The 22,613-nt window shown below is 40.0% G+C and overlaps 1 protein-coding gene across 9 annotated transcripts; it reads left to right on the top strand.

The window, feature by feature from the left end:
- The first annotated feature begins 2,643 nt into the window (after window positions 1–2,643).
- Zkscan5 (zinc finger with KRAB and SCAN domains 5) lies at window positions 2,644–21,366 on the top strand. 9 transcript variants are annotated; one of them, XM_046453624.1, is made up of 7 exons: window positions 2,644–2,726; window positions 3,947–4,446; window positions 8,034–8,172; window positions 11,487–11,569; window positions 11,858–11,993; window positions 17,204–17,812; window positions 19,660–21,366. In XM_046453624.1, exons 2-7 carry the CDS (start codon window positions 4,033–4,035, stop codon window positions 20,781–20,783), a joined length of 2,505 nt encoding a protein of 834 aa, XP_046309580.1. In that variant the 5' UTR covers window positions 2,644–2,726; window positions 3,947–4,032; the 3' UTR covers window positions 20,784–21,366. The 9 variants fall into 9 exon arrangements, with proteins under 9 accessions (XP_046309580.1, XP_046309581.1, XP_046309583.1 ...); XM_046453625.2 differs by having other exon boundaries at window positions 2,649–2,726; window positions 3,944–4,446; XM_046453627.2 differs by lacking the exon at window positions 2,644–2,726 and adding an exon at window positions 3,334–3,352 and having other exon boundaries at window positions 3,944–4,446.
- The last annotated feature ends 1,247 nt before the right edge of the window (window positions 21,367–22,613 follow it).

Raw genomic sequence — 22,613 nt, 5'->3', positions numbered from 1 at the left:
CCTATCCAAGGACTGAGAATGTAGCTCAGTGGCAGGGCGTTTGCCTAGCATGTGCAAGGCCCTGGGTCCAATCCCCTGGACCAGTGGGTGGTGGCGAGTTGACTGCTGTGCTTCTGCTCTCCGGAAAGTGACAAGTTGACCTGGCCTGTTATTATTGGTACATGTCACTGCACCTCCTAAAAGTACAGGGCACACTGTGGCCCTTCAGTCACCAAATGCCCAGTGAATATTTCCTGAGCATCTAAGACCTTTGAAGCTCTAGCAGAGTAACAGAACTCCTCCCTCCTTCAGGGTGCTGTATGAAGTGAGAGCAGGGGATGGAATAGGGGGTGATGGGGATGTCTTAACAATTCCTACAAACTGGGTGGTTTAAGAAATTTATCATCTCAGTTCTGGAATCTAGAAGTGTGATATCAAGTTGTTGGCGGAGTGTTTCCTTCCAAGGGCTGAGAGGAAGAATCTGCTCTTAGTTCACCCCAGCTTCTAGTGGTTGGTGTCACTCTTCCCTGTTCTTTGGCTAAATGCAAAAGTATCATCCCACTCTGACTCCATCTTCACATGTCGTTCTACCTGCAGGCATGGTCTGTCTCCAAATTTCCCTTTTATAAGACAACAGTTATAACCAATTAGGACCCACCCTAATGACCTCATTTTCAACTTGGTAAAGACCCTATCTCCAAATACGGTCACCTTCTTAGTTACTGTGAGTTAAGACTCCAACATGTGAATTTTGGGGGACACAATTCAATCCATAAGAATAAGCTCTATATAGGTCTGTTATCTAAATTTCTGAGAAGGTTCCAGGTTCAAAAGGAGCAAATGTGAGATGATAATCTAGGGTAAAAGAAGAAAGAACTTAGAACAGTCAGCAATTTGCCCTCCTATCCCAGAGAATGATCACTGGAAAACTCCCCAGATTTCCTCATTTCTATGTCATGGAGCCTTTGTGTACTGCTATTTATATGATTCATGATAACCCCAACACTTATCAAGTGCTTATTATGTGCTAAGAAGTTTGAAGAGCTATATCTCAATCCTTACAATGAGACACTCTGGGTTAGTGCAGTTAACTGAGAACCAGAGAAAAATAATTTACCCAAAGTTTTCAGTTACTAAGTGGCAGAACTGGTATTAGAACAGGATAGCAATACCTAATGCTCTAGTCTTTTCTTCCATTATTTTTACTTTTCTTTAAAATATCTTTTAGTTGTTGATGGACCTTTTATTTTATTTATATGTGGTGCTGAGAATCAAACCCAGTACCTCACACATACTAAGCAAGCACTCAATCACTGAGCCACAATCCTAACCCTTACTTTTCCTTTTTCCTATTTATATTGATTTGAACTTTTTACACCAAATCTTTACCTTAGGGGCAACTTGTAGATTTATTTTCTTCAACTGTGAGTAACTTAGTACAGTAAACCTTGGGCTAGAACTGAGACAACTTGGATCTTCTTTGCCCAAAAGGTCCAGATATGGTTTTGGAAAAGTCCTCTAAGGATTATAAGCCTTATTGTTCCAATATATAAAACAAGTATGGAACAGGATTATAATTATTCAAAATAATGTTTGATTTTGGAGGATCATACAAAAGACTGTCTCAAAATGAAAAATTAAAAGGGCTGCGGATGTGGCTCACTGGTTAAGCGACCCCTGGGTTCAATCCCAGGTACAAAAACAAACAAACAAACAATGACTTGAATTTTGGCTCATGCAAATCCATTCCCTACTTTAAGAAATAAATGACATTTTAAAAATGTAAAGGTCAGCAGAGTGCAGTGGCACACTCCTGTAATCCCAGCCCCTCGGTGGCTGAGGCAGAAGAATCACAAGTTCAAAGCCAACCTCACCAAAAGCGAGGTGCTAAGCAAGTCAATGAGACCCTGTCTATAAATAAAATACAAAATAGGGCTGGGGATGTGCAGTGGCGGAATGCTCCTGAGTTCAATCCCCGGTACCTGCCCCCGCCCCGCAAAAAGGGGAGAACATTTCGAAGCCACTCAAATTGAGGTAGGTTTCTTGGAAAAAATAGATATCCATCTCAGACAACTTTTACATACATTAAGTCAACTGAATAAAAGCACCAAAATTAAGCCCCAGCTGCAAAATCCTACACCACACTCCTTCGTCGATTCTATTTTTATTTTTAAATGTCAACTTACACGCAAAATACATTGCGGACTTTCACCAGAGTCTTGGTCTTAAATAGGAAGCAACCTATCATGCATGAGATTTTGAGTGGTCTGGAAAGTGTCCTTTAACTTCTAAATATCCTCTCCAATCTGTTGGTAGAAGCTGCAGTTCCAGAGCCGTTTGAGCCCCAAAGAGTGGCGATAAGTGAATCTGTCGTGTCTGTCCGACAGCTTTGAAAACGGGCAAACTTAAAAGTGAGAGATTATTAAATCTCTTGAGCTTGAGATAGGGAACCCCTGAGTAAACAACGGCCTTTGCAAGTTTTGCTCTCCCCACCCCTAAGGCCAATAGGCACCCGGCGCCCCCACTAGTCTTCCAGACGGGCGCCAGCGGACACGCCACCCACCCTGCCGCTTTCTGATAGGCCCGCGAGAACGAGGCTAGAAGTAGAGTCGTGGCCCTATTGGTTAGCTGGTGTAGCCCGCGCGGGGCTTCCTGGGAGATGTAGTCCCAAGAGCCTCTCGCGCTGGCGAATTGCGGGTGTGACGTTGGAGACTTCGGCCCAGTGAGCCGACTGTGGCAGTAAAGAGGTGGGTGTGTTTGGAAAGGGAGGGATGAGAATTTGGGTGAATAAAACCTAAAGTGCTCAAAGTATAAGATGTCCGAGGCTTACGGACTCGCAGAAAGATAGATACGGACCTACTTCGAATTGGGGCGCAGAGCGTTGGGGGTGGGGAGGCGCCAGGACCGCGGCCAATCAGGCGCCGGCAACTGTTGCCTAACCCTTGATGCCCCGCCTCTTGTCCTCACTCCAAGAAAGGGGGAGGAGCTCGGCTGTTTCTTGGCTGTGCTGTGGGGTGGGGAAGAGGGTGACTGGGTTTCCTGGCCGACTCTGGTAACTTTGTATTTGCACCCTAGAGGCCTAGGGACGTCCGGGTTGTGGGCGGTGGGCTGGGGGTCCGGCCGCGCCCTATCTCGGTGTCGATTGGTCATCTTTCCCTCTGGGGCGGGGCCAGGGGCGGCACCCCCCACCCCACCCGCTGCGAGGCGAGGACCTCCGGGATTCCTAGAGAGGCCTCGGAAGTGCTCTCGTGGGTGGGATTTATGGCTTAAGCTTGGACTTGCTTACTTCCGGTGAGGAAGTGTTGGGAAGTGTCAGCATCAGTGTTCTCCTGTTTTGTACGATTCCCGGTCTTCCAAATCTTGGCTGCGGGGAGTATGATCTTTCTGGAGAGCTAATTGGGACTGGGGACTTGAGGGGAGGGAGTAGGGCTTTTGTATTCGGACGGGGGATCTGTCCCTAACCTTGACCGGGCTGTCTGTGTGGTGGGGTCAGGAGCGGTTTCAGAGGAATTTGGGTCCAGATCTTTACCTTATACCATATCTCTTCTGGACCAATGAAGTCTAAAGTTGTCTGTCAAGCTCTTGTGGCTTGATGGACAGAACCAGTTATGAACATTTTAATGTTTTTCACCCCCATTCTGACTTAAGTTTGATTTATGGTAGAGAGAAGGAAGGGCTCCATCTGTAATAGTAAGTTTTGTCTCATTATTTATAGGAACTGTCAAGTATTTTTGCCTCTAAAATTGTGTCTTAGATTGAGACTGATGTGAAATTTTTATGAGTGTTCATTACTTTTTTTTAAATCTTGGAGGTAATCTCTTGATAATCTTCTTATGGATGGAGTGGCGGCTGCCTTGCAGTCCATATTTTTAAGTAAATTACTTCGTTGAGTGTCATCTTTAGTTTTTGTATAGAACGTCTTTGCCGTCTCTCTTTGCTAATAATGATTCCCGGTATATATCAGTAGGTTGCACACTACTGAAAGTGCTCTTCAGAAGACAAATTGGGTCAGAGTAACACAGCCAGCCTCGAGAGAATTCCCTCTGAGTTGGAATGATAATGACAGAATCCCGGGAAGTTATAGACTTAGATCCTCCAGCTGAGACTTCACAGGAACAGGAAGACCTTCTAATAGTGAAGGTGGAAGAAGAAGACTGCACCTGGATGCAGGAGTACAATCCGCCACCATTTGAGACTTTTTACCAGCGGTTCAGGCATTTCCAGTACCATGAGGCATCAGGTCCACGTGAGGCTCTCAGTCAACTCCGGGTACTCTGCTGTGAGTGGCTGAGGCCCGAGTTGCACACCAAGGAGCAGATCCTGGAGCTGTTGGTGCTGGAGCAGTTCCTGACCATCTTGCCAGAAGAGTTCCAGGCCTGGGTGAGAGAACATCATCCTGAAAGTGGCGAAGAGGCTGTGGCTGTGATAGAAAGTATACAGAGAGAGCTTGAGGAACGCAGGCAACAGGTGAGTGGAAGAAGAGGCAGGAGCAGTGAGGAAGGAGAAGAAAGAGTTAAGGAACTGCTAAGCAGTGGTGAGATTTTTAGCCCTGTGGTGCTTCATTCATATTCTTTTGTTCTCCTGGGATTAGGTACACTGTGGAGATTTCCTGCCACTCCAGCAAAGAGAAGCAATATCCAGTGTGTTAACCTGTAGAAGACAATCAGCGATTTTATTTATTTTTAAGATTGTATTTATTTTTTGAGTGACATGATACAAAATCCAAAAAGGTACATAAGGTTATAATGAAAAGTAAGTTTTCTTCCCACCCCTAATTTCCCAACTGCCTAGTTCTCCTCTCCAGAGGCAGCCACTGTTACATGAAACTTATATATCCTTACAGAGATATACCATATTCATTTATATTTTGGCATATACGTATATAATGTGCTTTAAAAACACACACAAATGTTAAGTCTATACACTTCTTCCTCTTTCTTTTTTCCTATATCTTAATTTGTGCAAATACATCTGCCTTACTCTTTTTATATTCCATTGTATGGATGTATCATAATTTATTTAACTCCTGTTCAAGGAGTTTAAGTTGTTCCATTTAAGTTGTTCCTTTAGATTATTTTTTAATGTTTACTATGACAAACTTTTCTGAAATGAGTATCCCCTATATATTTTATTATATATATTATATATGTCAATTATAGGATGGATACTTTGAAGTCAAATTTTTGACTTGGTGGTATGTTTGAAATTTGGATAGCTGTTGCAGATTGCCCCTCATAAAGGTTATACCAATTTATATTCCCACCAGCCATGTATGAGTTTTTTTTTTTTTGTCCACAGTCTGATAACACAGTGTTATCAAACTTTTTGATTATTATCAGTGTGAAAAATGCAATATTTCCTTTCTGTGCCATCTTAATTTGCATTTGTCTTGTCAGTTTGGCCACAGTACATATTTTTAAGGGTTAATCATACATCATAATTGCTTTTTGTTTTTGCAAATTATCTGTTTATGTTTCTTACATGTTCCTTACGTGTTAGAAATAATAAGCATTGTGTGTATCATATGATTTCCACATATTATCTTTCCACTTTGTTGTTTGTCTTTGCTTGTGGAGATTTAAGATTTTTATACAATCAGAATAAGTCTATTTTATGGTTTCTGGGTTTCATGTAATACTTAAAAAGATGTTCTTCACTACAATATTATGAAAACATTTTCTTTTCCACTATTTTTTTATGCTTTTAAATGATTATTTCATCTTGAATTTATTTTTGTGTAGGTTGTATGGCATGGTTGCAGCTTAATTTTTTCCTAGATAAGTTTTTCCCACCAACTTATAATCTTTTTTTTTTTTTTGGTACTGGAAATTGAACCAGGGACGCTGTGCCACTGAGCTACATCCTCAGTCCTTTTCACTTTTTGAGACAGGGTCTCACTAAGTTTTTGAGACTGGCCTCAAACTCGTGATCCTCCTATCTTCAGTCTCCCAGGAATTATAGGCATGCACCACTGCATCTTATAGTAATCCTTTTTTTCTTAACTAACTAAAATGCCACCTTTATCACATATCAAATTTCTGCTTGTGTTTGGGGTCCTTTTCAGGTCTTTCTATCGTTTTTTAAATCATCTTGGCTGTTCATGTTTTGATATTTTAATTATTTGATTTCTGTATAAAATGCTCAGCTTTGATAGGACTACCCTTATCCCTCCACTTTTTTTTTTTCAATGTTTTCTTTTCCCCTTATGGACTTAAGAATTACTTACTTAGTTTCCACCAAACCCCAAAACCTGTTGGTATTATTGTTGGTGTTCCATTACATCATGGTTAATTCAAGGAGAACTGATTTTTTTTATCTTCTTTTCCTAATTTATAAACTAACTCCATTCCTTTATTTTGCTGTTAGCCTCATGATCTAAACTTTAATTTTTGTTTTTTGTTTTCCATAGCAAACAAACAAAAATCTTAATCTTGGGGTCATGTTTATAAGAGTTGAAAGCTAGCTAAAGAATTTCCTTCATTTCTTAGAGCCACTGCAATTAAGCATAAGGTACTAGTTCGTTGTTCCTACCCTCTGGGTAAGGGATACTTAAGAGTTCCAGAATATCTTTGGGCTTATGGATTAGTTTAGCTCCCTCTGTGATTCAGGTAACAGCAGAAGGATGGCTGCTGACCTTCCTGCAGCCAGACCCTGCAGCTGTCCTGCAAGATTAACCTTCAGATGGGAACGTTTAGACCTTTCTGTTGCTTAGTCTCGACATGAAGTAAAGGTTCATGGTGACATTCAGTTATTCCTTTTCTGAACCTAACTTGGAACACTAATGGACAACTTCCATTAGTGTGTTTTGCAGAAATAGATATTGAAAGGTACAATTTAAAAGGATTTTTTAAAAATAGAGAATTTATAGCACATATTGCATGTTTACCCCTCTCGTTGTGATATGTGCAGCTTGTCTTTGGAAGGGACACAGAGAAAAATCTGTTCTTAGTGGTAGTCAGTACTTTCAGGTCCATAGATGAAATTTTCCCAAGGACCTTCAGAGCTCACTTTGCCTTTCCCTTTACCTGCCTTGTTGTATCCCAGCTTTGTTCCTCAGCTTTATTTCTTACTCCATCCTTACTCCTTTGGGTCCTTTCTCCTGTTCTCAGTGGATCTCAAGGGCTACTTTGGTTCTTTGGAGCTCAGATGCCCATTGACATACTTGGAACCATCTGAACTTTTGTTCTGAGTGGACTCACAGGAATGCACAAACTTTCAGAGTGGGTATTTGCCATAGGTATGTTGCAGCTACCTCTTAATGTAAAATCCATGACATATTTGCTGGGAGGGTTAAAATTTAAAGTGCTCTGAAACCTAAGGAAGGGGAAAAGGGAGATAGCAATTTTGTTTTAGTGCAAGATCCTGTTACCTTCCAGTATACTGGAACTGAGCTGGTATTTTTCAGAACAGGTAGATTCTAGAGAATGGTTGTGACAGAGTAATTGTGTGTACCCTAGGATTGAGCAAGGACCAAGAGCAGAAAGGTGGAGGCCTGTAGTACACTGGATAGGAACTAGCTTTAAGTCTTAGTGTTGGTCTGTCCAAGTGTGATTTCCTGTGTCCTATAATGATCTTTCCAACTTCCTTTCTCATCTCTCCCCTTCACTAACCTTTTACCCACACTGGACTCCTTATGGTTTCTGGATTGTATCAAAGATCCTCTTTCTGCCTGAGGTGTTTGCTAGTCTTCTGACTGCCTGGGTCATTTCTCTGTGCTTTTCCCTGGATGCCTTCTTCTCATCCTTGAGATGTTTCCTCAGAAAAACCTTCCCTGGCCTCCCAGTCTCATCTGTTGTGTCTCATAGCACCATGTTTCTCCCCTTGTGTGACATATACACAACTGGTAATTAACTATTTGTGTGTTGACATATTCCTTGAAAGTTTTCTACAAGTAGAAGTAAACTGTGTTTGTTATACCATTGTATAATTAATGTCCGACTCATTGTGGATACACATTAAATACTTGGTAAGGGAACAAATGAAAATCCAATGGAATTTTACTTTGTTTGTTCATAGCCCTCTATGTAACTGTGTTGATTGGTTGTGGTTGTTAGATTGTTGCATGTCCTGAAGTGCTTCCTCAGAAGATGGTCCCACCTGGAGCAGTGCAGGAGTCCTTCGATTCCCAGTTCCTGGCCATGGACACCCAGCCTGAACAGGAGCCACAGAAGCCTCATATTCTGGAGGAAAATGGTGAGGCTCAGAAGTTCAGTGGAACAGACATGGCTGGAGCTTGGGTACCCTGGCCACGTGGGCAGGTGGCATTGTAAAAGACTAGAGGTTGGATAGCTTCTCTGCAACCAGCAGGGTCTGAGGTTGGGAAGGTCTGGAAACCTGGGGTGGGCTGGTATTGAGAAAGCACAGCTTCTAGGATAGCTAGGACTGTAGCACTTCTGTTCAGAAACAATAATGGGGCTTGAGAGTGTGGCTCAGTAGTAGAGCCTGTGCTTAGCATGTGTGAGACTCTGAGTTCAATTCCTAGCTCCCGCCCCCAACATCCCCCAAAAAGGAGTTATCGCAAAAGCTATAACACATATGATTATAATGCAGATGATAAGTAAGTACAGGTACTGTTCAAAGATCTACTAAGTCTGTTAAAAAAGTACCATCATCTTGCTGCAGTTTTTTACCTCTGCTTCATAGATTTTGTTGTCATATGCTTTTGAAAAGGCTCTGCAGTTCCCAGTTATGTTCATTTTTGTCTGCAAATTTGCTTGGAAATCTTATTTGAAGCAGCTTTCTCAAAAACCTTTAGAACATTTGTTTTCTTCTTCCCTCCTTCTCTCTCCCATCTCAATTTTATCTACTTGCATTAGATATATCAAGGAAGAAAAATGAACAGATGAGTGTCATTTTTTTTTTTATAATTAAAACATTTTTTAGTTGTGGATGGATACAAAATATTTATTTATTTTTATGTGGTGCCAAGGATCAAACCCAGTGCCTCACACATGCGATGCAGTGCCCTACCACTGAGCTACCCCAGGCCCTGAGTGTCATATTTATTATGATGTTTGTCCACAAATCCATATTCCCTAATCAGAAACCCTTGCTGTGAAATATATTTTAGGATTCAGAATTTTTCAGATTTGGCAAGGTAATATGATTTATATCATATGTTACACTATCAGCAGGATTAATATTTTTGCAGTGAAATGTGTGCATGTTTACATTAAGTTGATTAAATAGACTTGAAATAGCGTCACATCAGGTCAGGTTTTGCTGTCAAATTAATTTGATGCCTACCTTATTGAAAAAACTTTCCTTTGGAGGTGGGCATGATGGAGCATGTTTGTAGTCCCAGCTACTTTGGGAGGCTGAAGCAGGAGGATCCTTGAACTCATGATTCAAGATGAGCCTGGACAACATAGCAAGATCCTGTCAGAGAAACATAACAAAACAATCCTTTGGTATTTAGAGTTGGATTTCCGAGTTGTGAATAAGGGGTTGTGTTTTCTCTGTTTGACCTTAGACTTTCTTCTGTGCTCCTACAGGTGGTCAGGTATTTCCTTTGACATACCTTACTGCCCTAATCTCTTCCAGCTTTAATTCCATGCTGGTTAAACTGCAGCAGCAGCAGCAATAGCTCTTCCTTATGTAGTGTGTACGTTGTGTAGAAACTGTTCTAAGTATTTTTCACCTTTTGGACTTCATTTAGCCTTCAGAGTCTCAGGAAAAATGGTCCTATTTGGGGTCAGTACCTTTTTGGTTTTTATATTTTAAGTCATTTCATGAATAATTTATGTAAAATGCAAAAGATAGCAAGAAATAATCTTTTAGAAATTTTATTGAATCAGTATCAAGTACATTTTGACATAAAAGTCTTATAAAAGATGAAAGAATACTATCACACAATACTGTCCTTTTAGCAAAATGGGATGGTCCAAGATCTTGTTGCAAAATACCACATGGTGGGGCTGGGGCTGTAGCTCAGTGGCAGAGCACTTGCCTAGCACTTATGAGGCACTGGGTTCTATCTTTAGCACCACATAAAAATAAACAAATAAAATAAAAAGGCATGTTGTCCATCTACAACTCCAAAAAAAGAAAAAAAAGAAAGAAAAAGACATGGTGGTGTCCTTCCTTTTGAAGGATTTGCTAGATGAAAATGCTATAGTTCCTTTTTGAAATTAGAAATACATTTATCATTGATTTTTTTTAAAGTTGTTGGTAGACTTTTATTTTTTTGTTAGACCTTAATTCATTAATTAATTAATTTACCAGCCCCTGAATTGCCTAATAATAGTGACTGTCTTCTGCAAATTTCTTCTCTTTGTTGATATGGGCAGCAAATGAAAAATTCTGAATTTTCAACTGTGTCAAATGAAACTATGGATATCAACAGTCTTCTTTTATACCTTCTTGAAGAATGATGCAACATGTAATATTTTGAGAAAAATGAAGAATGATTTATTTTGCTATTGTGATCCAAAATATTTTCTTTATTTTTTCCATTCTCATTATTTCAGTCTTATGTGGCATTGTTGAGAATAATTAATAATGATCAGTAACAATGAGTTAATTCTTAGGCTGATAAAATGGAACAGTATTTGAAGGTATAACAAAACTAAGGTCACACAGATTCTAAACTGTATCTTAGATTTGTACGAGTATCCAAAGGATCTCTAAAGAGTTTTATCCTAGTTAAAGAAAATAAATTTCCTTTTGTTCTTCAGAAGACTTAAAAATAATAAATACAGAGCTGTACAGAGGTGCACCATGTAATTGCAGCAATTTGAGGGGCTGAGGCAGGAGGATCGCAGGTTTCAGGTTACCCTAGGTACCTTAGCAAGACCCCATCTCAAAATAAAAAGTAGAAAGGATGTTTAGCTCAGTGGTAAAAGTGCCCTTGGGTTCAATCTCCAATATCACACACACACACACACACACACACACACACACACAAAGGTAAAAGTTTTCGAAGGCAAGAATTGTTTTTCCACTTATTTCTATAACACAGAATAGACCTCATGCATACTTCCTGACTGAATATAAACTAACTGTGGATATTCCTTGAGGGGAGAGACTGAACTGAAGCCTTGCTAACCCAAGTATAGTCCAAGAAACAGTAGCATTGGCATCACATGGGAGCTTGTTAGAAATGCAAAATTTCAGGCCCCACCCAGGACTCTTGAGTTAGAATTTGCCATGTATTGGGGTCTCCTGTGAAGCCCTGGACACTAGGAAATGCTGTGGGCTTGGAAGATATGGAACTCTGATTATTCTTGGAGGTAAATAGGGCCAACCTAAGCAGAGTGGAAAGCATCCTTTACAGGGGAATGGCCAGCAGGGATTACCCTGATCAGAGCAAGAAGTCTGTTTTGAGGGGAAAGGAGGAAAAAGAAGGTAAATGTGAATGGGACCAGAATGTAGAGGGTCTTGAGAGCAAAGCAGAAGAATTTGGCCTGGTGTGGCAGGGGTCATTGTAGATTCATGAGCAAAGGAGGCACATGATGGCTTTGAGAACGAAACAGAGAGTCTCACTTACACCTTTTTTCCTCCTTCAGCCCTTCCTGTTCTCCAAGTTCCTTCCCTTCCCCTGAAGGACAGCCAGGAGCTGACAGCCTCACTTCTCTCAGCTGGGTCCCAGGTGAGCTGGAGCCCCCTCTCCCTCTGTGAGGACCCATATCTCTTCTCTAAAGACTAGCCGCCTTGTTCCCAAATCTTTATCAGGAGATTTGTTTCTTTAATCAGCAACCAGACCCATCTGGGGTTAGTATCTTCATTCCCTTTGTCTTTTTCTTTCTTCCCAGTACTTTTCAATCCTTTCTGAAGCAGAATCCCTCCCCTGACTTCTTTCCTTAATGCTCCCAGTTTTTCCCCTCGCTCCAGATTTGAACATAGGGACTGGGAATTTAGCAGAGATCTCCTGTTTCAGAAGTTGGTGAAAATTGAAGACGTGGCTGATGTGGCTGTGTCCTTCATCCTGGAGGAATGGGAACATTTGGACCAGTCCCAGAAGTCTCTTTATAGGGAAGGCAGGAAGGAGAATTATGGGAGTATTACTTCTATGGGTAAGACTTATTTCCACCTGCATGGATTAGGAAATTTTAATTTTGTTGCCTTTTAAAGAATATTTCTAGCACGTCCTATAAAAGCATATGTGGCCAGTTGTAGTGGCATAAGCCTGTAATCCCAGCTACTTGGGAGGCTGAGGCAGGAGGACCTCAAGTTTGAGGCCACCCTGGACAACTTATTGAGATCTTGCCTCAAGATAAATTTTAAAAAAAGAAAGGAAAAAGGAAAAGGGCTGGGGATGTAGCTAAGTGGTACAGCACTTTCCTAGCATGCATGAGACCTTGGGTTCTACCCCCAGTAACAACAACAATTAAAAAAAGAAATTTGTATGTTTTAGTTGCTGTTGGTTTTCTTTTTCTTTCTCCCAGAGAGTAAACCTCCTTTTTTCTTATTCAGTTTATTCTGGTTATTTCTGCCTTCATAAGGGTACAATTGAAACTGATAGTACTTAGGGGAATAGTGTTTACCATCCAGCAAATCCTTTTTGCTTTTTTAAAATAAAAAAGAGCTTACTGGGCATGTTGGTGCACACCTGTCATTCTGTAACCATACTGACTATGGAGGCTGAGACCCGAGAATCTGCAAGTTTGAGGCCAGCCTTGGCAACTTCATGAGTTCTTGTCTTAAAAAATCAAAAATAATTTTTTAAAAAAGGGATGGGGGTGTAGCTTAGTAGTGGAGTTACCTAGGTTGTATCCCCAGTACACTACACACACACACACACACACAAGATAAAGTTTAAACTAATAGGTTTAAATTTAAGTAAATTTTTGGTAGTTTTATTCTTTGATAAATTGGGTAGTTCTTAACAGAATATTTCTGATTTATGAAAATTTCTCATACTTTGTTGATTAACTTATAATGGTTATTATGATTCTTTAGTAACACTGTTTCCTTCCCTTTCATATGTGGATGGTTAGTTGTTCACCCCATGACCATCCTCAGACCACCAACCCCTATTCTGTGATATTTACCTTGGGAGCTGCATTTTATCATATCACTTATTGGTTTCTAAGGTCCTATTTGTAACTAGGTTTTGATCCTGAAAGCTAACATTCAGTTAGCTGTCTGGGGCAGTGATAAACTGTAGCTAAACACTGTTGCAAACATTTTAGAGATTGTGATTTTTTTACTTTTTTTAAATTCATACTTCTAGAAGAACCACTCTATATCAGGCACGCTGGTGAACTTCAGATCAAACACATACAAGGCCAGATTTCTTTTGAGAAACATTATGTCAGTGTACATTGTCTAAGGATTTTTAGTTCAGTCACATGCTTTTACCAAAAAGGTATAAAAATGACTCCTCTTTTTAACAGTTTTTTGATTGCTGTTAATATTTGTTTGTATTTCTTTTTGTTTGATTTATTTTTATGTGTCCTTTGTTCATTAATCTATTGGGATCTTAGTAGTAGTCTTTTATGTCAATGAATTTATATAATAAAAATGTTGTATTTAATGCCTTTTTAAATTCTCTTTTAATTTCTGATAGCTCACTTGTCTAATTTTCTAATTTGAGTCTATTCATATTGCTTTATGTTTTTCAGTTACTGTATCAGTACTTCATGGGTTCCAGAGTTTGAGATGCTTAGTGTATTTCTTTCCTGTATCATTCTCCAAGCAGTTCTCACTTCTTACCATCTGCTTTTTGTCATTGGCTTCATTACAGCATATTTACAGCTTCAGTATTCTTCTCCACATTAAAAATAGATTCAGTAGTTTCCGTCTTCTTAACTTTTCTTTCTTTTTTAAAATTTTTTTAAATTTAGTTTTTAGTTGTAGTTGGACATAATACTTTATTTTATTTTTATGTGGTGCTGAGGATCGAACCCAGGGCCTCTCGCACATGCTAGGTGAGCACTGTACCACTGAGTCACAACCCCAACCCCTTAACTTTTCTTAGAAGACCGCATTTGGTTATTTTCATGCCTGTGGCTTTCTAACAGCATCATAGAAAGTCAGAATTTTAAAAGATGTTTATTGTGTTTGGAAATGAGATTTTTAAAAATAAATGAATGTATCTTGGAAACAGTAGTTTTCATGGTGTAGATTGGGGAATATAAGACAGTGTCTGTGAAGACTGCAACGGAGAAGGATTTGAAAGAGCTATTACGATATATACTTCAAGAACAATGTCTCTAAAGAGGAAGAGAAAAAGACCTAATCACTAAAAGAGTACATGGGTTGAGTGGATGGATATTTTGTATGGAGAAGTTTTAAGCATATTTCAATGCTCCTGAGAAAGAACTCATTGTTTAATATAGGGGTGAGAGCAGAAATGTGCTGTAGGGAGGACTTAAGAAGACATGAAGTCCGGGGTATAGGAAGGAGCACGCGGTGGCTTTGGCTAGGGAGAGAGAGATCTCTCTATTATGAGACGAGGGAGGAGGAAAGAAGAGACTACCAGTAAGTTCAGAGATGTGGGTAAAGGACATTTAAAGGAGTTCTTGGCTGGGTAGCTTTGACTTTCCCTGAAATAGGAGAAAAAAATCCCTGTTCAGAGATGACAGCATAGGCTGTAAGTAGATGGTAGAGTAGTGGTTTCAATGCAGTAGAGAACGTTGATTTTTATTTTAAAAGGTCATACTGCACCATAGTAAAAAAATTCAAATAGTAAAATGGATATAAAGTGAAAAATAGTTTTCCTTTCAGAGGCAAAACTATTACCAGATCTGGACATATTCTATATGTATGTAGGCTCATGTGCACTATTCGTGTTTTGTTTTTTGTGTGTGTGTTTGAGATGGGGTTTCACAGTGCTGCCCAGGTTGACTTCAAACTCATGTCCTATTTTAGCCTCTCCTGAGTTACTGGGATTCTAGGCACATGTCACCATGCCCAGCTTTCATTGTTTACTCTTTTTTGAACCTAGTGGTGCTTGACCGCTGAGCCACATCCCCAACCTGTTTTATAATTTGTTTTGAGACACACTTTCACTAAGTCGCTCAAACTGACTTTGAACTTGCAATCCTTCTGCCTCACCCTTTAATCCCGAGCTACTGGGATTATAGGCATGCGCCACGCTGCACCTGGCCCAGCTTCCTTTTTTTTACCACAGTGATATAACTGGAAGTTTATGATGGAATGTTTTGATATAGCTGCTAAGAACAATGAGTGAGGAGAGAAGCCAGCCTTAGAAAACAACATGCCAAACAGGACACTGTGGGGTTGAAGATGATGATTTCGTAAAGTACCAGGTCTGTCTGATCGGATGTGTTCATATACCTCCAGCCCCCAACTGCATTACTCAGGAGCCTGGGATTGCACTGAACAAGGAAAGTTCTATGTTTCATATGCAGATAAGCCAGGGAAATCATCAGAAAGCTTGTCCTGCACACTAAGAAGAGGCTGGGGAAGAGGCAAGAAGCTGGTGTATAAGCCAGGTGGTGTAGCAACCTGTGTCAACCCTGTCCCTGGAAAGGGACCGTTGTTAATAGCCCCAAGGAGGTACATGCACTGTGGATTTTTTTTTTTTTTTTTTCAAATTCAGTCCTGTAAAAAGAAAGCCATGTATATATTTGATTTTTGGAACATGAGAATTCTAATAAGAATAAAATATGTGAGCCAGGCGTGGTGGTGCACACCTGTAATCCCAGCAACTCAGGAGGCTGAGGCTGAAAGATTGCAAGTTCAAAACCAGCCTCAGCAATTTAGTGAGGCCCTGAGCAATTTAGTGAGACTGTGTCTCAAAAAATAAAATGGGCTGGGGATGTGGCTCAGTGGCTAAGCACCCCTGGGTTCAATCCTTGGAACCAAAAAAAAAAAAAACCCCAAACAAATATGTAATATGAATAAAAGAGAAAAAATATTATGGTACCTGGGATCATCTCATTAGTTAAACGGGGGAGAGAAAAACATGTGAAAAGTCTAGTTTGGGCCTTGGGACATAGTTCATTGATAGATCACTTGCCTAGCATGTGCAAGAACCCTGAATTCAATCTCTAGTACTGCCCCCCCAAAAAGTCTGGTTTTATGAGAGTGTTTTTTGTTTATATATTTGTTTACACTGCTAAAATATCCTTAGGAAGAGAAATTAAATAAAAATAGCTCTATGGTAAATTAAAATGTCTTCATAGTACAAGAGTTATAACTCCTGACTATATCAAAAAAATAGTAATAGTGTCTACCTCAAAATATCATTATGAGGATTAACTATGCCATAAATTGTAAAACACTCAGGATAGTGCCTGGCTCACAGCAAGCACTCAATAAGTTAAATGTTAGCTTTTTTTGGGGGGGGTACTGGGGATTGAACCCAGGGGTGCCTTATCACTGAATTATATCTCCAGCCCTTTAAAAATTTTTTTAAGACAGGGTCTTGCCTAGTTGATTAGGCCTTGCTGAGTTGCTGAGGCTGGCTTGAAACTCCTGCCTCAGCCTCTCAAGTCGCTGCAAAACCGTGTGTGCCTCTGTGTCTAGCTAAATGTTACCTCTATTACCATTAAATTATGTAATATTGAAAACTCTTTTCACAGAAATTTTATTAGAAAATTCTCAATAGGCCATGATCTCCCTAGCATTTAAAAAATAATATTGCCTGATTTTTGTTATTTACTAAAGATTTGTCTTTGCCAACTATATTAATCTTCAGTCTTTTGAGTAAAATATCAGTTGCTGATACAATGTCACAAGGGAACGGGCTGTAGTCATTTAAACATGATATATTTATCAGTGACTACTGTATGTTAACCTAGCTCTTAAAAGCAGTAGGTACTTAATTATAGAAAGAATTTCATTTTTTCTTTAGACTAATTCCTACCACACTGAAATCCTTTGGAAATTGGAAAAACTAGAAAGTTCACCTTTCTTCTTCAAGCTGTGAATTCAAAGGAAGAGGAAAGTAAAGACTGGGTTAGCTGCATAACCCAATGTCAAATCTTTATTAAGACTATTTTACTTAGTAGTGCACAGGTGTTCACAAATAGTTCCTCTGTGTATCACACCAAGAAGCTCTCCTCTTCATTAATGACTAGAACGACTGCTCTCCAGTCTCATCTTTGAACCATTCTTGCCAACTCTTCGGTTTATTCCCCTGTCTCAGTTTTCTGCTTGGCTATTCTTTATTCCGACCTTGTATTGGCAGGTCATTTTACAAAGTCATGCATTTCTAGATGTATGGGTTTCACTTAATTATCCAGTATCCCTCAGTCATTTCTTCTAATGCAAGGAATAGCTAATCTCCCCCATTTTCCTTGTCTTATTTCAGATTATGAGTCCAGGGACAATGATATGGAGCTCATAGTAAAGCAGATTTCTGATGAAGCAGACACCCATTGGATGGCACCAGGAAGCCCTGAAAGGAATGCACCCCAGAGTCAAGAGTTTGCCGAAGTTAGTGACCTTAAAGGCATGGTACAGAGGTGGCAGGTAAACCCCACTGTGGGGAAATCCAGACAGAATCCTTCTCAGAAAAGAGATCTTGGTGTCAGCACAGCCATTAACCGTAAGCAGAACACAAATGGTGAGAGGGGCCACAGATGTACCGATTGTGGGAAATTTTTCCTTCAAGCTTCAAACTTTATTCAGCATCGACGAATCCACACTGGAGAAAAACCATTTAAGTGTGGTGAATGTGGGAAAAGCTATAATCAGCGCGTGCATCTCACGCAGCACCAGAGGGTCCACACTGGTGAGAAACCCTATAAGTGTCAGGTGTGCGGCAAGGCTTTCCGGGTGAGCTCCCATCTCGTGCAGCACCACAGCGTCCACAGTGGAGAGAGGCCCTATGGGTGTAAAGAATGCGGGAAGAACTTCGGCCGCCATTCACACCTGATCGAACACCTGAAACGCCACTTCAGAGAGAAATCCCAAAGATGTATGTGTGAGGATTTTGTACTTGGGGAATAAATGGAGGCAAAAATTGTTTTATGAACTTGGTACCACAGGGCAGATAGGTTGTGATACTGGGAGCAGTAGGAAGGGGCAAAGATGAATAGTTTTTTATTCTTATTTAAACTTAAATTGTCAAGTTGACAGGCAAAACCCACTACTGAATAACTCACCTTTCCCTACATTTATCTGCTCCAGGTCTTACCTGTTTCTTTGATAATTCCATTTTGCATACTAATACCGCTATCGATTGACTCATGAACAGACATTATCTGTAGACTTTATATTGTAGTAAATGAGGATTTTGGTTCTCTTACATGATTCTTTGTTGGTTTCCCCTTCTTGCAGTTTAGTCATTTCACTCATTTTATTTTAAAATGATAAAATAACAGTTGTGTAGGAAGTTTGGAGGAAAGTAGGAGGTAGAAAAAAAATTACCCGCATAATCCCACCATCCTAATCAAGAGAACTGTTATTATTTAGTGTGTTTCCTTCTCTATTTTTCATGAGTCTATTTTACATAGTTGTATACTCACAGGATACAATTATTAGACATATACAGTTTCCAGTGTTGCTTAGCCCTCCTGTTTATTTTTGACAACCTGCCATTGTTGTTGATGTTTTAATTTACCTAACTGTTCCTTAATAGTTAAACTTCTAATATCTTCTTCTTTGTCCTGTGTTATATCTGTGAATTTTCCTGTATTTAGGATTATTTCCTTATTATAGATCATAGACGTAGAATTAGTAATGAAAAGACAAAATATATTTCTATGGCTCTTGATTTGGGAGGCTGGGGTTGTAGCTTAGTGGTAGAGCGCTTGCCTTGTATGCATATCACCAAATTGCTTCTTCCTTTTTTTTTTTCCCTAAGCAGTACTGGGAGAGAATCTTGGTCCTTATACATGCTAAGCAAGCACTCTATGACTGAGCCACATCCCCAGCCCTATTTTTTGTATTTTATTTAGAGACAGGGTCTCACTGAGTTGCTTATTGCCTCACTTTTGCTGAGCCTAGGTTTGAACTCGCAATCCTCCTGTCTCAGTCTCCTGAGCCTCTGGGATTATAGGTGTATGCCATAGTGCCCGGCCCCAAATTGCTTCTTCTTTTTTTTTTTTTTTTAAATATATTTTTTAGGTGTAGATGGACACAACACAATTCCTTTATTTTTATGTGGTGCTGAGGTTCGAACCTGGGTCCTGCCTGTGCTAGGAGAGCGCTCTACTGCTGAGCTACAATCCCAGCCCTATTTGTTTGTTTTTGTTTGGGGATTGAATCCAGGAATGCCATAACTGAGCTATATCCCCAGTTTAATTTTGAGACAGGGTCTCTCTAAGTTGCCCGGTCTGGCCTCTAACTTGTCATCCTACTGTCTTAACCTCCCAGGTTGCTGGGATTATAGGCATGTGCCACCATTCCCAAACTTAAAATTTTTTTTAACAAGATGAATAAGCAGAACAGTTTTTTTTTTTTTTTTCCTTTTTCTTTTCTTTTTTTGTCTGTGTGGTACTGGGCATTGAATCCAGTGGATCCTCTACCACTGAGCTATATTCCGAGCCCTTTTATTTTTTCCTTTGAGACAGTGTCTCACTGAGTTGCCCAGTTTAGCCTTGAACTTGCAACCCCCCTGCTTCAGCCTCCTGAGTTGCTGGGATTATAGGCATGTACCGCAACATTGAGCAGTTTTCTATTTTTATTCCTATTGGCATTAAGTATCTACATGTACCCCCCTTTGTTACACCTATTACATCATAATTTCATCTTATTATCCTCTTTTTTCCTGTTATTTTTTGTTTTGTAAAAGAATTGATGACGTTTCCGTTTTTTTTTAAGGTAATGACAAAAGAAATAAGAATACAAAATTGAATGTTAAGAAGAAAATAGAACTTTCAGAAGCAGATATAGAACTATCAGGAAAAATCCAGAGGAATGCCTCTCAAGTTCAAGGTTTTGGAGAAGGCTATGAACACCAAGGCAAGGCAGATAGAAAGCAGGGAATTCCCATGAAAGAAATTTTAGGACAACCGTCTTCAAAGAGGATGAATTGTAGTGACGTCTCCTATGTCCACAAAAAATCCTCTACAGGAGAAAGACCACATAAATGTAATGAATGTGGGAAGAGCTTTATTCAGAGTGCACATCTCATTCAACATCAACGAATACACACTGGGGAGAAACCGTTTAGGTGTGACGAATGTGGAAAAAGTTACAATCAGCGTGTGCACCTTACTCAACATCAGCGAGTTCACACTGGTGAAAAACCCTATACTTGTCATTTATGTGGGAAAGCGTTTAGAGTGAGGTCCCATCTTGTTCAGCATCAGAGTGTGCACAGTGGGGAGAGGCCCTTCAAGTGTAATGAATGTGGGAAAGGCTTTGGGAGACGGTCACACCTTGCTGGACATCTACGACTTCACTCAAGGGAGAAATCTCATCAGTGTCATGAGTGTGGGGAGATCTTTTTCCAGTATGTTAGCCTAATTGAACATCAAGTTCTCCACATGGGTCAGAAAAATGAAAAAAATGGCATTTGTGAGGAAGCATATAGTTGGAATTTGACAGTGATTGAAGATAAGAAGATTGAGTTACAAGAGCAGCCTTATAAGTGTGATATATGTGGAAGAGCTTTTAATTACAGTTCAGACCTTATTCAGCATTACAGAATTCATACTGCAGAGAAAATCCATAAATGTGATATATGTAGAGAAAATGTTGGCCAGTGTTCTCACACAAAACAACATCAAAAAATCTACTCCAGCACAAAATCCCACCAGTGTAATGAATGTGGAAGAGTCTTCACTTTGAAGTCACATCTTAATCAACATCAGAGAATCCATACTGGTGAAAAACCCTTTCAGTGTAAAGAATGTGGAATGAGTTTCAGTTGGAGTTGCAGCCTCTTTAAACATCTGAGGAGCCATGAGAGGACAGATTCCATAAACAACTTAAGTGTGTAGGTGTTTCTGTTGAAAAACAGCCCAACTTTTGCTGTTTAGCCCAACAGCCTTCCTGAAGAGAAACCTTAACTACTATAATGAGTGTGGTAATGATGTCAAGCATTTTTCCAGCGTAACCATCAAACCTATGGGTGTGTTAAATCCTTCAGTTAGAACTTGGCTTTAGGAACCGGGAGCATCACAATAAAGAAATCCCTGTTTGTTCTTCCCATTGAGAAGCACTTTGATTAGCATCCTCATGCTTGAAAGTAGACAAAAAGAATCTCTGAAGACACCCAATGAAGGATAAGCCTTTAGATGACAGTCTATTTGAGACTCAGAATATTGACACTGGGAAAAGCCTCATGAATGCAGTAGAAATAAGCTTTATTTGTAGTTTTGGCCTTGTTTGACCGTATATCTATTCAGGGAAGAGTGCAGTGAAAGAAAGAACTCTCTAGCATGATATCCGTTTGGTACCTCAGCAATGAACCTTTTCTAGAAATTATTATTCTACCACTAGAATACTCCATTGTTCTCATCTTGAGTATTAAACCCTTTGAAAAGAAATTGATTAAAGGTATCTCTGTTTTGGCAGATTGGGGTTCTGAGGCTGGATGGGATGTGTTCCTACTACCTTATTACAACTTCTCCATGAAACACTAACATTAGTTTTGATTCTACTGACAACAAGATTAGCTAGAGGAGTTAAATTTTAAGTTTATGAGAGATAGTGCTAGCCAAGAACATATTATGGTATGGGAGAGAAACCTTTGGGTGATTGAGAAGACAGAACTATAGACTGGTTTATATTATATTACTCACAAGAAAAGGACAGCTAAATCCAAGTTGAATTAAAAACCTTGGCCCAAGCAATGTGTGTGTCAATCCCAGCTACCCTGGGAATAGATCTCCCCTATAGATAGGGTGATGGCACGTAGAATGAGTTTACATTGCAGCTGGAATTGAAAAATAGTAACAAGGAACAGAAAGGAATGTGGTTGGTTAGCTCTGCAGTGTGGGAATGTCTTGTTATGACATGGATAAGAACATTGACTTGAACCTGTTTGCCAGAAAGGGCAAGAGTACTTCTGCTGATTTTGCCTGGTGCACAATAAGTGCCCACTAAGTATTGTTAATTGGATGTGTGGCACATGGTGGTGTCCTGTCTAGACCCCTTGGCTACACTGTCACCTACCACTCAGCTGCTCTGTTTTTTAGCTGCTAAGTGCTCACAGATCTGCTCCAGATACTGGGGATTTGTCCTCAGAAGATGGGAGCTGCTTCAGTCAGGAGTTCTCCCCTCCACACCCCTAGCTACTGATTGATTGATTTGGGGTACAAAAGGTGGATTCCCTTGTCTGAATGGGGAAACTTAATGGTGTACTTTATGCTCCAGAACCTTCTTTAAGGATCAGACCGAGTCAACTTTAAGCCACATCCATACTTGGCTCTTTTCCTTTCCTGTCTTCTCTTTTCCTCCTTCAAGGGCTTTTCTTGAGGAGCATGCCCTCCATTAGTTACTGACTCTGAAGCCCTGTCTCAGGCTGTACTGTAGAGAACTTGAACTTGATCTTAGACATTTGGGGCCATGAGTGGACCTAAAGAAGCTAAGAATGGCCTATAGAGGGCTGCAGGTATTTGATCTCAAGCACCACCAAATAAAAGGAGTGGCTTGTGGAGCTATTACTGATAGAGGGTGGAGTGTTGCTAGTCCTTGGCATGTGGTACCTCTTCAGTCTCTGAGATGTTCACTTGTGAACTGGGTGGAAAGGGATGAACTAACTTGTATAAAGTTTGGGAAAAACGGGGGGAAAAAGGATTGTAGAATTGGGTGGTTCTGCTGAAAGC

Source organism: Marmota monax, unplaced genomic scaffold (assembly GCF_021218885.2).
Source record: "Marmota monax isolate L192 unplaced genomic scaffold, Marmota_monax_Labrador192_F-V1.1 WCK01_AAM20220418_F8-fsc00148, whole genome shotgun sequence".
NCBI classification, from domain to species: Eukaryota; Metazoa; Chordata; class Mammalia; order Rodentia; family Sciuridae; genus Marmota; species Marmota monax.
This window is presented reverse-complemented; position numbering and strand designations above follow the sequence as displayed.